The sequence below is a fragment of the Ammospiza caudacuta genome, chromosome 9, assembly GCF_027887145.1.
Source record: "Ammospiza caudacuta isolate bAmmCau1 chromosome 9, bAmmCau1.pri, whole genome shotgun sequence".
Lineage (NCBI taxonomy): Eukaryota > Metazoa > Chordata > Aves > Passeriformes > Passerellidae > Ammospiza > Ammospiza caudacuta.
The window spans coordinates 26,335,014-26,347,530 of NC_080601.1; the positions used below are offsets into that span (position 1 = coordinate 26,335,014).

At 51.1% G+C, this 12,517-nt stretch overlaps 1 protein-coding gene across 1 annotated transcript in view; it reads right to left on the minus strand.

Annotated features, from left to right (window-relative positions):
- Positions 1–6,126: 6,126 nt before the first annotated feature.
- The window catches only part of ARL3 (ADP ribosylation factor like GTPase 3), a 30,147-nt gene continuing 23,756 nt past the window's right edge, over positions 6,127–12,517 (minus strand). The window contains exon 6 of the mRNA XM_058810387.1: positions 6,127–10,158. Within this exon, the coding sequence (XP_058666370.1) occupies positions 10,111–10,158 (48 nt within the window). The 3' untranslated portion in view covers positions 6,127–10,110. The remainder of the gene's footprint in view (positions 10,159–12,517) is intronic.

The following is a 12,517-nucleotide window of genomic DNA, read 5'->3' on the forward strand; positions in this document are numbered from 1 at the left end:
CAGGTTCAGCTTGCTTTATTTTTTCCTTGGTTGCAAAACATCCCTGGTTTAGTTCCAGTTTGAATTCCCCTTGTGCTACTTTAGTGGGAACTGGGAAGGGGAGAAAGTCTCAGTGAGCTGAAAGAGGGGAACAGTAGGTTCAAGGGAGGGGGACCCTCTCACTAACTCCTCCCATTCCATTCCAACAGAGGTGGCAGCACAACCCTGGACAAGTTCGCAGGCAGTGTTCGGTTCGGGGGCCAGTATCTCTTGCCCCTGTGTGTTCTTGTACGCACAGGCTGCAGAGCCTGGCAGCTCAGCCCTGCTGTCCTGCTGGGTTTTTCTCAACCCTCTCCTGCTCGGGCTCTTCAGGAAACCCCCCGTCCATTGGGATATTTGGGGGTTTGCTTCTCAGTCAAAAGCAAAGCACTCCAGGGTGGCAGAAGGGAGCAGGATGCTCTCAACCTCCACAGGGATCCCGTGATGTCTCCCTTCCACATTCACAGGGCCGGCTGCTGGGGGGTAGAGGAGCCCTGGGTGATGAGGATACAGGCCAGATGAGTGATGTCCCTCCCTGTGGAGGAGGGTCCCTGATGCACAGCCTGGGCCACCCCCCACCCCAGGGCACTCCCCAGCTATGGCCCCTATGCTTGGTGCCTCTAGGTTTGACTGCCCAGCTGTCCTCCTCATCATCAAACTCTTCCTCCTTGGCACAGCTGCCTCCTCCTGTGACAGCAGCAGCTGCCACCCCAGGCATTAAAGCACCTGTCACCTACTATGGGGAGACACAGGCACAGCCCCCCCTCCTTCAGGGTGACCCCCAAGAGCTAGGACTGTCCCCACCATGGGCCACTCTCACCCCACACCTTCGCTGGAGGGATCAGCCCTAAAAGAGTGGGTGCCCATACCGAGCAGAGGGGCCACAGCCCCTCTCTTGCCCCCCATCAAGGAAGAGTCCCCTGGTGTCCTGGGTGCCTCAGCTTCCAGGACCATCAGTGCCATCAAGCCCCATGTGCTGCTGAGGGCGAGGAGGAAAGCAATGGCCCCATGGGATCACCCCATGGAGCAGCAGGAGGAATGTGTGCCCATGGCTGTTGGGATATTGGTGTCCTGGGAGGGGAAGCGCTGAGGCTCAGGGGCACAGTGGGGTTTTATTGATGGATGGCTCTGTCCGGGGGGTGGGGAGAGCAGGGGGAGCAGAGGCACATCCATAAACAGCTCGAGTTGTGAATGGAAAGAGACGGATTAGGAGCCAGGTGAAAACATGTCACACGGCGGAAAGAAAAATGAGCAGCTGGGCGAGACCAAATTGGTGTCTGATGAAGGACAAGGGGCCTGGTGGAAAAAGGATCCCGGAGCTGGCGGTGCTGCACGGGGGAGGCTGATGGGGAACAGCTGGAGCTGGACACGCACATCTGGTGGAGCAGGGTAGGGGGGAGGCAATGGCTGCTGTAACCACCGTGCCACTGGCCACTGGCCTCAGCACGAGGCTCAGCCCTTGGATCGGCACGGCAAGAGGGGCTGATGCTTCGCTTTCAGGGTGATCCTGGGAAGGGGCCACAGCCCCGTGGCCCAGCCCTCAGCAGGGATTTACCTGGTGGGCTTTACGGTCTCCTGTGCCAAGGGGTCCCCAGGTGGAGGAGCTGCTGCCTCTTCCTCCATTTGCATACATGTAAATAAGCAATCAACATAATGAGGGCGAACGCAAACCAGGCTTTCAGTTTTCAACCCATTCCTATTTTTAACCTTGGAGAAGGGTTTCTGCAGGAAGCTGCAGGCCCTGCCTGGTACCCATCAGCACGTCCGGCTGTGTGGGTGCTCACGCTGATCCTTCACCCCGAAGCACCACTGACCCCACTGGGTCAGTGCCTGTTGTGCTCTGTTCTGTTACCAAAGCAAACACAAATCCCAATCTTTATGGAATGATGGATCACACAACATCACACCCTGCCTCGCAGGAGCCTTTTTGGGCAGCTCTCTCACCCACAGAGCCCCAGGTCCCACTTCCAGCCAGGGTGTGCACCCCAGGAAAGCCCTTGCTGCCTTGGGAGAGAAAGCCGCATGCTTAAACATGAGGGTATATTTAGACAGTGTCAATTTAAGTTTGCACATCAACCTTATAAATATGAAAGCCCATCTCCACGAGATGTTTAAGATACCTCATCACCCCTTGGAAAATATGCAGGAATATTAATTAGCCAGATTTGGGTATTATCTCATAATGAACAAATGAAAAGACTCACTGCCTAAGATGAACCACTGGAGTTTCATTGGGTTTTGTTGCTTTCTTCTTAGAAAAGTGTGTTTCATTTTAACCCAGGCTGGCACAGGGGCTAAGAGAATGCAGCCATGCCAGGGCCAGCCAATGTGGGACACAGCAGACTACTCTTTACCTGAAGGGATCCTAAAAGCTGCTTGTTTTACACCCCCTGATTTGGCCCCAGCTGGCTGCACTGCCTCTGGAGACAGAGGGGCAGGGATAGAGTTGGAATCCTGTCCCAGCTGCTGTATTTTCCTCCAAGATGGAGGTGGAAAATACAGCCCCACTTCTCAGAAACTTGATTTTTTGCTTCTTCCCTTCCTGCCCTCAATCCTTGCCTCCTGCCCTCCTGCTCTGTTCCCCTGGCTGCTTCAGTCCCTCCAGCCGGGCCAGGATAGCAACTTCCCAGTTGCTGTAGAAACCCAGATGAAGGACACACTTCAAACAAAAATGCCAAACAAGAAATGGCTTTGTGTGCGCCCGGATGGCCGCTTTTCCTTGCCAGGATGTGGTGGCTTTGAGGCCCTTCTTTGGGGCACCCTGTGTGGACAGGGAGGGCTGCAGGGACATGGGAGTCTCCCTCGCAGCCCCGAAAGTTTGTGTTAAGCAGTGAGCAGAGGCAGGGGGTCACTGGAGACTGCACTTCAAAGGTGTCCATCACCCATGGGATGCTGCACAGCAGCCACTGGGGTTTTGATATTCCTGCCAGCTCTGGCACCGTCTCCCCCTCTGGTCTTATGGCTGGGACCCCAAGGGACATCACCACCATGATTTGCAAGATTTTGGGGTGGTGGAGCAGTTTCCAGCTGGCGGGAAGAGGCTCAGGGCTGAGAAGGGGCAGGCGGGCAGAGGATGGGGACACCAGACAAGCCTCAAGGTCGAGGCTGCATGGCCTGGATGGCGGGCCGGTGGCAGAGCCGTGTCCCGCGGGCACAGGGCAGTGGCACCAGAGGATGGGATGGGATGGGGCTGTGCGGGCCCCCCCGGCGCGTGGTGGCTGGCGGGGCCGGGGCGGCGCGTGGGTGCGGGGCGCTGCCGGCTGCCGGAGCTGCCATTGTTTGCCTTCAATCAAGATGTTTCAGGCAGAATCAAAAGCACCAACTGGGGAAATCATCATCACAAAAAATCTTGCGCCTGCAAAATAGGTCAAGTAAGACTCCAAAGAGAGAGAGCGTCTGATCTGCATTGCAAGGAAGAATAGCAACAGCTGTGATCTCCAGTATATATGGATGGGCTGGGGGGGGATAAATATATATATCCATGCATATGTATAACCGCTTACAGCTGTTGGGCCGTATGTTCATTAGGGCCAACTGTTTTGGAGGCAGAGGGATCAGCGCTAATCGGGAAAGGGAGTTTATCATCACATTCAGAGGCAAAAGTGTCAGGAGCAACTGCAGCCCCCCCGCCCCGCAGCCCACACCAGCTGTGCCACGCTGAATGCACCCAATTCAGGGCCCCTCCCAACCCCCCCGGGCTGTGAGAGCTGCAGCTCCTGCCCCAGCTCCCAAAGCAGCCGCCAGCCAGGCCCAGCTCTCTGCCCAGTCCCAGACCCGAGCGCTGTCCCCAGGTGCAGAGAGGCTGCCATGCCCATCTCGCCGTACCCCAGGGCAGCTCTCCATGCCCCTGCCACCAACACAGCCCCTCACAGCAAGGCCCCTTCGCTTATCCCTTCCCGGCTTTGGCCTCACAGGTGCCAGCTATAAAAATGAACCCAAAATACATATAAATCCTCCTGTCTGACATCAGGGAGGGTGATGGAGCCAGGGCAGGACAGCTGGCTCAGCCACCCCAAGACGCTGGGCTTTGTCTTGTCAGTTGGGACCCAGCTGTCGCAGGCTGGGGACAGCACAGTGTCCTAGCCCACAGTGATGCTCTTGGCAGGGGGGAACCCACTGTCCCCAACAGCGTCCCCCTCAGCACCCCAAGCTCCTGCCAGACAGAGAAGCATTAAAGCATGCAGGCTGTGGCTCCCATTGGTAGCACAAATGTTGCAAAGCCAAGCAGCAAGGACATGTTCTATTTAAAAATATCTCTCATCCAGGTGATTTACTTGCAGGGCGTTCCTGCCAGCTCCTAATGCAGCTCGGACTTGGGGCCTAACCCACCTGCCAGTTCCCCTTCCTCTGAGGGTTATTTACTTCAGGCTGTGTTTGGCTGGCTGACTGTGCCGCTCGGAGGGCTGCAGCTCAGAGACAGGCAGTCATGGAACGTTGCAAGCAAAGAGGATCCTTCCAACCCTTCCTCTTCTGAATGTGATTTTTTTTTCCCTTTTCCCATTAAAAATGATACAGATACTCATGTCACTCAGACAGATACATAGGAAATGCAGAGGAGGCACCCCCCACCCCATGCTGTTTCCAGCAAGCCTTTCACAGCATCTCCCAGCACCGGCACAGCCTGACCACAGCTTTAGAAGTTTTGCTTCCAATTGGTGCTGGGAAGGGTAAAAAGTGAACAGATTGCAATAAAAAATCCAACAAGCCCAAATTCAGCCAACTGAGCCCGAAGCTGCCATTTTGGCAGAAGCCAATCACGAGGCTGCAGTGCGAGCTTGTTTCCACTTAAACAAAACAAAATAAAATGAAAAAAGCTTCAGCCAGCGCCTGGGTGGGAGCCCAGGTGGGTGGGCGGGAGCACGGCCGTGGCCATCAGTCCAGCTGCCCCGCTCCAACGTGTCCCAGCTGAGCACGGCCGGGCTGGGAATGCCAACGCAGCGAGAACACGGAGGCTGAAATATCCGGCTCTGCGGCCACAGAGCACTCCTCTGCTCCGATAAAGGCGGGCGTCCGGGGCTGCGAGGCCATAAACAGGGAAATACTGGTCAAAGAGGAACAAAAATCTCAGTGTTTTTTTCTCCTGCAGGCTGCAGATTATTATTTTCTTTTTTCCTCCTCCCCACGCCCAATCTGCTCGGTTCCTTGTCCTTTCGGGAGCACTAAATTCATCATGCGGCTGTAAAGCGGGGCTTGTGCAGGGAAGGGACCCGCGGCTCACTCCAGCAGACGCACGCAAGGTCACACGCAGCCTCCCCATAAATTACCACATCCCACCCCAAACAGCAGCAGGAGAGGGGAAGCGCAGCCATTCGGGGCCCGGGGGCCGCAGGGGCCGATACATAACGCTGTGACAAGTCAAACAACTCTCAGGGTGTTCACTTGCCAGAGAAATATTTTTCACATCCAATCCATTAGGCAAACAAGATGAAAAAGTATTTCCTACTTTCCTGAAAAAATACCAGGACTGAGTATAAAGCGTGCCTTAAAAAAAAGAGAAAAGAAGGTAAAGTGTGACCATCTATAATGTTTTTTTTCCAGTGGCTCTGACAGCCTTCCAGGCATCCTGACTGTGACTGTGCAGGGAGGAACCTGATGCTTTTAAGAGTTCTAACAGTTTCTTGCTTTTTGGCCCATCTGGGTGTTGCAGGAACAGTAATGAGTCAGATTAGCTGGAAAGCAACAGATTTGCTTCCCTCCCTCCTAACCCCCTCCCAACCTCATTTCACCGAACCAAACCCAAAGAGTTTGCTGCTTTTCTTTTTCCCCTTCCCTTTTCCTGCCAGGTCAGTAGAGAATGTGTTTCACGACATGCTTTTTTTAACCTACAACACAATTTTTGAAAAAAGAAGGTCCTCCCAGAGTTTCCCTTTCTCTCTGGCTGACTTCTCTGATAGCTTTAGAATACTGAAAATCCAAAGGAAAAAGGCTTCTTCAACAGTTTTGATCACTTCTAGTACCAGCAATCATTTCTGGTGGTGCGACTGGAGCAATGGAAGAGCAGCTTTGTGACCTGACTGGAAGTTCCTTGGGAAGAGACAATCCTGGCAGAAGATGAACCTGCTGAAGAAAAAAGGATCACCCCCAAACACCAGTTGTCTTTCTACTAAATTTTAATTTATTTCCTTTTTTTTTTTGACAAAGACATCTAAATTATACACTGAGTAACAACATGAGCAGATATTGCAAATATCCCTTTTTGGTGAAATACAAAAAGGGAACATAAAAGAAAGAGCTTGCGTGGACCTGGCCGGCCCAGGGAATGCAACAGCCGCCATCTTTTGCTTTTGGAGAAGAGTGAGCATGTCGGAGTGGGCTGGTCTCATCCCAGTACACTTCATAAAAAGAGTCTGGTGACCAGTTATAGTTTTGACAGAGGGAGAAGTCATTAATCTGCAAGAAATATCATAGGTAGTGGGCAAATGGAAGAAGGTTGCAAGAGGCTTTGGCAAGCATCCTCCAAGGGCAGGAGAGACATTCTCCAGCGAAGCTGCAGCGGAGGACACGGCCACAGCTGGAGGAGGACATGAGTCCCCACACCCCACTCACATCAGAGCAGGGGCTTGGACTCAGGTTTTCTGACATGCCCTTGGAGAATTTCACTTCTCCGGCACCTCTCCCCTCCAGGGAACGAACGGGGCAGGAGCAGGAGAGGCTTCTTTCATCTATCGCAAAGGTAGAACCAGATTTAATGATGTGAAAGTGAAGCATGGGAAGGGAATTAACCCCTGTGACAAACGTCCCGAGGTCTGCCTGTCACTCGGAGCCTTTAAATCACGGCGGGGCTTCTTCCTACCACAGGGGCTCAGCTCAGCCGCGGGTCACCACGGCGGGAGGGGTTTCACGGGCTGCGTTACGCGGGAGGTCAGGAAACAGGAACACAACGGTCCCTCCTGGCTAAAAAATCCAGGAATTGATGGGACGTGTGGCAGAGCTCCCCCCATAGCAAGGAGCCGCCTGGTTCCCCCCGCCTCAGTTTAAAGGAGGGCGAAGCTGACAGCGCTGGAAGGACAGAGCCCTGCGTGTGCCACAAACCAGGGCGGGGCTGAGGGCTGGCACAGCGGCAGCGGCTGCACTGATCGCTGGCAGGCGTTTCTGGCTGGCCCCAGACACTTGTCCAGGTGGTTTTCAGCCAGGTGCTGCCCAGGGCAGAGAGCCCTGCAGAGGCCATAGCAGATGTAAATACATTCAGATAAGGAGGAGCAAGTGAACAGAACCTCAAATTCTTACACATTTTCACCAGGTTGCACAGAGAAACGTTTACAATACAACAAACATTTACAGCCATCACTGTAGGATGATATACTTAAGACATGGTCATTTTAACTCCCCACCTCCATCCTCCCAGCACAGCTCACTCTATCACGGTCTTCCTCTCTTACCACCTGGCACGGGAAAACCAAATTAACTACTGGGTTACAGGTGACACTCTGGCAGGTACAGATGCAAGCAGCCAATATGTGTGGCTACAAGTAAACATAATGAATGAGCCAGCAAATATTTCTGGATCCTGAGTTCAATAAGGCAATTTTTCCTTCCCAACTAAAGTGATAGGAAAATTACTACATATTTATTTTACACATATTTCCAAGTTTAACCAACATGAGACTTTAAAAAACCACATTACCCTCCTGGATTCTTTTCAGCTCCAGGAAGCCAACTGTGGAACTGGTGCAGTGTCACAGACTAAGTTTTCCACTGCTAAAAGAGTAAGGAGCAGGAAAGCACCAACTCAAGTCCCATGCAAGTGTGAAAGATCAAAGCCTGAGCTCCAAAGGGTGCTCTGCCCTGTCCTGCCCGGGCCAGAGGAGAGATATCTGAGCATTTCCCTCTGCATCTGCGGGCAAATGTGTCCCACTGCAATGTGGGCAAATCCAAAGCTTGGGGACTATCTGTCACAAAGCTCTGCCACTCAGCCAGCACAAGTCTGCCCACAGGAAAGGGTTGTAATTCTTTACATTGCTTGCATCAGGCAAATGCATTATTTGCAAGGAAAAGGTGATGCTGGGATGAATTTCTCCTCCTTGGACTGACCCAGGAACATGCCATACTCAAATTTGCAGAGTTCCCGATAAGCCTGCACAGCTGGGAAGTTACCGAGCAAGCTGCATTTAAATGAACATCTCATCTTATGACTCCTTACTCAATCCATGCAAAGCCGGAGCTGTGTCACTTTGTCATTAGCGATTGCTTAACAGCTCACTTGAGCCCGCTCTTCCCCCGCACCCCGCTCCCCGGTCGTCTGGTTTTTAAAGCAAGGCTCTGCTACTCCGGCATGCGTGTCCTGCCTCCCTGCTGGAGACAGATGCACTCGGAGGGTGCTGACTCACGGACACAGGCAGATTAAAGTTGGATTGCTAAAGCAGTTGCTGTCCCAGCTGTCCCTGTGCCCCCAGCCACAGCAAAGACAGCTGAACTACACACAGATCATCCCTGAACCGCTACTGTACATCCTGATGTATGGGGGGACCTGGAATGTGCCCCAGCTGATTTTAATATGCCAGGCTGCAACACACAGACAGCCAGGGGCTGCTTCACGTACAGTGCAGATGTTTGTGCCGTGAGGTGGAGATGTCCAGGGGAAGGGAGGAGAAAAGAGCTGGGAGCTCCAGGGGTGTCAGCCGTCTGCCTGGGTCCATGAGTCAACTCGCTGAGGCGTGGTAAAGCCACATGCTTTAGTACATGCAGCTCTCCCATCCTGCGCCACCGTCCGTCTCCAGGAGGTGGAAGGGGTAAGGCAGTCCCCAGTCATTCTCTGGCCTTTCGCAGGCAGGCAGCAAACAAAGCTGGCAAGCAGGGCAGTGGGATTATTCTACCATCTGTGCATTAGAAACTGGCCCAGGAGTCACCAAGCTCGCTTCATGCAGGACATGGCTACTTCGGCGTGCTAATCGCTCCCGCTCCCCTGTCAGTGTGGGGCTAGATTTGAATTGGGGAGGAGGTGGAAATCACATTCTCTTTCCCATTTAAGCAACTGTGTCCTTTTAAAGGGAAGCCAGCCCGGGGAAGAATGAATGGTCGTTTTACAGAGCACTTCCCATCTGCTGTTCACCAGGATCCTCAGCCTCCACCTGGGCAATCCACAGCCAGCACCAGGCTGGGGCACCTCAGGCATTGGACAGGCAGCCTGCTGTCGGGCAGTCCCCCGAGGCCCTGGAAGAGCCAGGCAAGGCATGCTGAGCTGGTAGGGTAGGAGAATACATTTTGCACATTTCAAAGAAGGAAACCTGGGACCTGATATCTCATTCTAGAAAGTAATCATGGACTTAATTGCATTTTCCTGCAGAGTTGCCTTAACATCAAGGGAAAATTAACAGGGATTGTTCAACATGAAGACTAATCTTACATATGGAACTTATTGAACGGAGGAGTAACATTTTTGCTGGCTCAAGGTGAAATGCTGGGCTAAATTCTCCTTCAGCTGCGAGAAAAGCCCTAGGCACGCTCATCCTGCATTATTCCAACTGCAAAGAGCCTCAATTATACACATATAACCCTTCTCTCCCTTCTACAGCGGTGTCGCAATGCAACAGTGCCTCGTTATCATCAAACTCCTCTTTTATGGCTATAGGAATATGTGGAAGTCTTCTACCCTTGTTACACAAATGACTCCTTAGCAGCTTTATTTTAAGAAACTACCCACAATTGGTAACACAACTGCATTTTATCTGTCACTGAGGGGAAGCTGTGACTGATGCCGAGCGTGTCCTCAGCAACCGCGCCTATTAGGGCAGCTCCTATGCATCTAAGCCACTACAGAAACTCACCACTCCCTCTGCTCCACACTGAATCAGTCTTGCTTCTGCTTACAAACTTGCTTGCTAAACAGACATTTAATACTACTTATGCATAGGGAGGAAATATGTAATTCCTTTATTGGGATAAAAAAATTGATACTAAAGAGCAGGTCAAGTTCCAAATCCAGCAGTAGGTTTAAACCAACGTTGCTCCCTTTTTTCTCTCTTTTTTTTTTTCTTTTAACAGCTGTAGCTGTGCACAGATGGAAAAACATTTGGTCAGAAAGCAGCAAATTAGTGTTTTCAGGCTAGAATTCTGCTCCCACCGCTCCTCCATTTCCATGCAGCTCAGAACGCTTTACTTCTTCTTAGTACTGACATTTTTGCACACCCAGTTCATGCCGTCCTTCAGACAGAGAAAAGTAACGTTAGTCAAGCGACAGGAGGAGGAATCCCCCAAGCCCACCCCACCACCATTCTGCAAGCATCATGTTCTGCTGCCTCATTGACCCCCTGCCTGCCCTTCTGTCCCCAAAACCACTGTGGGTTAAAAAAATAAGTGCTTCCTTGCTTGGTAGATGTTGTCACACAGAGGTTGTTAAATCTTTCATCTGACCATAAAAAAGTATCATCCTCTCATCACATCACTATGTGTAGGTCCTACGAGGAAGGATCACTTTGCAGTCAAGGTACGTCAGTGGCAGATGAAGACCCTGTTCCAGGTTTGGCTACAGATGATTTGTGTAATCTTGTGCAAGTCATCTTATCTTTGAGACTGGATTTTAGGAGACTGTTACACAGTCAGCCCCCTGTTAAGAAAACAGGTCTAATTCTCTGTTCATCTGCAAGCCTTGAAATCCAGATCCATGAAAGTCACTGCAATAACCAGACCTGGACCCTGCTCCCTGTTTCTCAGGGACCCCACAGAAAATGGGCCCTCAGTGATCCCACAGGGGTTCAGTAAGAAGCTCTGTGGTCCTGTTTTAAGAGGCTGATATACTCCTTAACGTATTTCTGTAAAAATGTGTGGGTGAGCTCTCTGGCCAGTGCAAGCAGGACAGCAACACTTGTGCTGTGAATACCCGATTTGTGAATTTATTGCTGAGATCCCAGAACAGGATATGCTATTGAAAGCCAAAGCTTCATCTGCTCCTGTCACTTATCTGTTAGGAGATGTGCCCAATGGAGTGCAAGATGCACAGTCTCCTCATATTTGTGTCCCATCAAATCCCTTACCTCTGTCCTGTCTACGAGGTATCTCTGCAGATAGGGAGGCTGAAGGCAAAAGGTAGGGTTTTGGGGATGAGAGAGGAGCAGCATCTTTGTGTTTGGAAGTCAGTCAAATATCACCTCAGAGTTCAGAGTGGAGGGATTTCAGTATTATGTTCAGTGGTCATTTTTGTATCATTACCACAACAACCTTAGTTAGACCCTAAGAAAGGTCAGAGCTTTTGGGCAAACGTCACTGGTAGCCCTACGGTAGCAGTGTTGCTGATTTCCTATTCCCTTGTTCCCAGAGTGCCAAAAGGCTGCCAAGGAGCTCAGCTTCTCCAAGGACAGGCAGCCCAAGGCAGAGTACAGCAGGCCCTTTGGGTGAGCTGACACTCACTGCTGTGCCTCTATGCTGTCCCTCAGCCACAAAGGTGGTGGCCATGTCAGAGGGGAGCTAAAGAGTTAAGAGAGAAGAGAGGGAGTCCTCAGGGCTTAATCAGAAGCAGAGAGGTTCTCACTTGAAAATACCAATTCACCTTGATAACTGTGCTATGTGACACTTCTTATCTGAAGGGGAGCAGCAACTTTTGAAATCAGCCCTTGTTGCTGTGTTAAATAAAGAATAAGTGAGCCCAGTTTGTGCTGGGGTGCACATGAGGCCCTACACTAATAACACTTCTAACTCTAACCTTGGGGAGGGTTGGTGTCTCCAGTTTCATTTATTTATCTCCCCAGCAGAGATCGGTGTAAAACAAATTGTCTGAAATCCTCTGAGCAAATGGGAAAAGATGAGAGGTAGATTCATTTTAAGGCCCGGTAGCTTTGTGTCTTCCCCTTTCAATAACACTGATAACCTAGGTGTAAAACATGTAATGCCTTAAGCAATCAATAGCATGGTTTAAAGCTTATCACTTTAGAGAGAGAGGGAGCGAGTGATTCCCAGCATGAGGAATGCCAGGGCTTAACAATGGGGCTGGAAGGAGAGGTGTCAAGCCTTTGACTTGATTGTGTGCTTTAGAAATCTGCATGATTGCCTGCAAAGAGTAAAAATAAATAAATAACTAAAAATGCTCTCACAATGATTTCAGCTTCCCCTGCCTTGGAAGCAATAATCACATTTGCACACATCATGGCATACAAGGCAAGCAGAGCTCCTCATTCATTTTGAATGTAGGTTTATTTGCTGAACCAGAACAGCTGAGACAGCTTAAAGTAATAAATATCAGCTGACACCCTCTGCTATTCAGCACAGTAATCCCAGAAACAATACATCACTGCAAAACAACAAACACTCATCCTATCTTCTACCTAATCTGACCACAACCTGAATTCACAGTGATTAAAACACTGCCTGCTGCCACTGGGGAGCTGGGCAAGGAGAAAGGCAGACCATTGCAGCACCAGCGCAGCGAGGGTCATAAAGCAGAGTTTATGATGGGATTTACCATGGCTGGGAGCCTGGCTGCATGAAGCATTTAACGAGGGCAAGAGAATGACATAGCAAAATGCAAGAGGAAAGGTGAACTCCAAACACGCTTGAAATACGTAAGTAG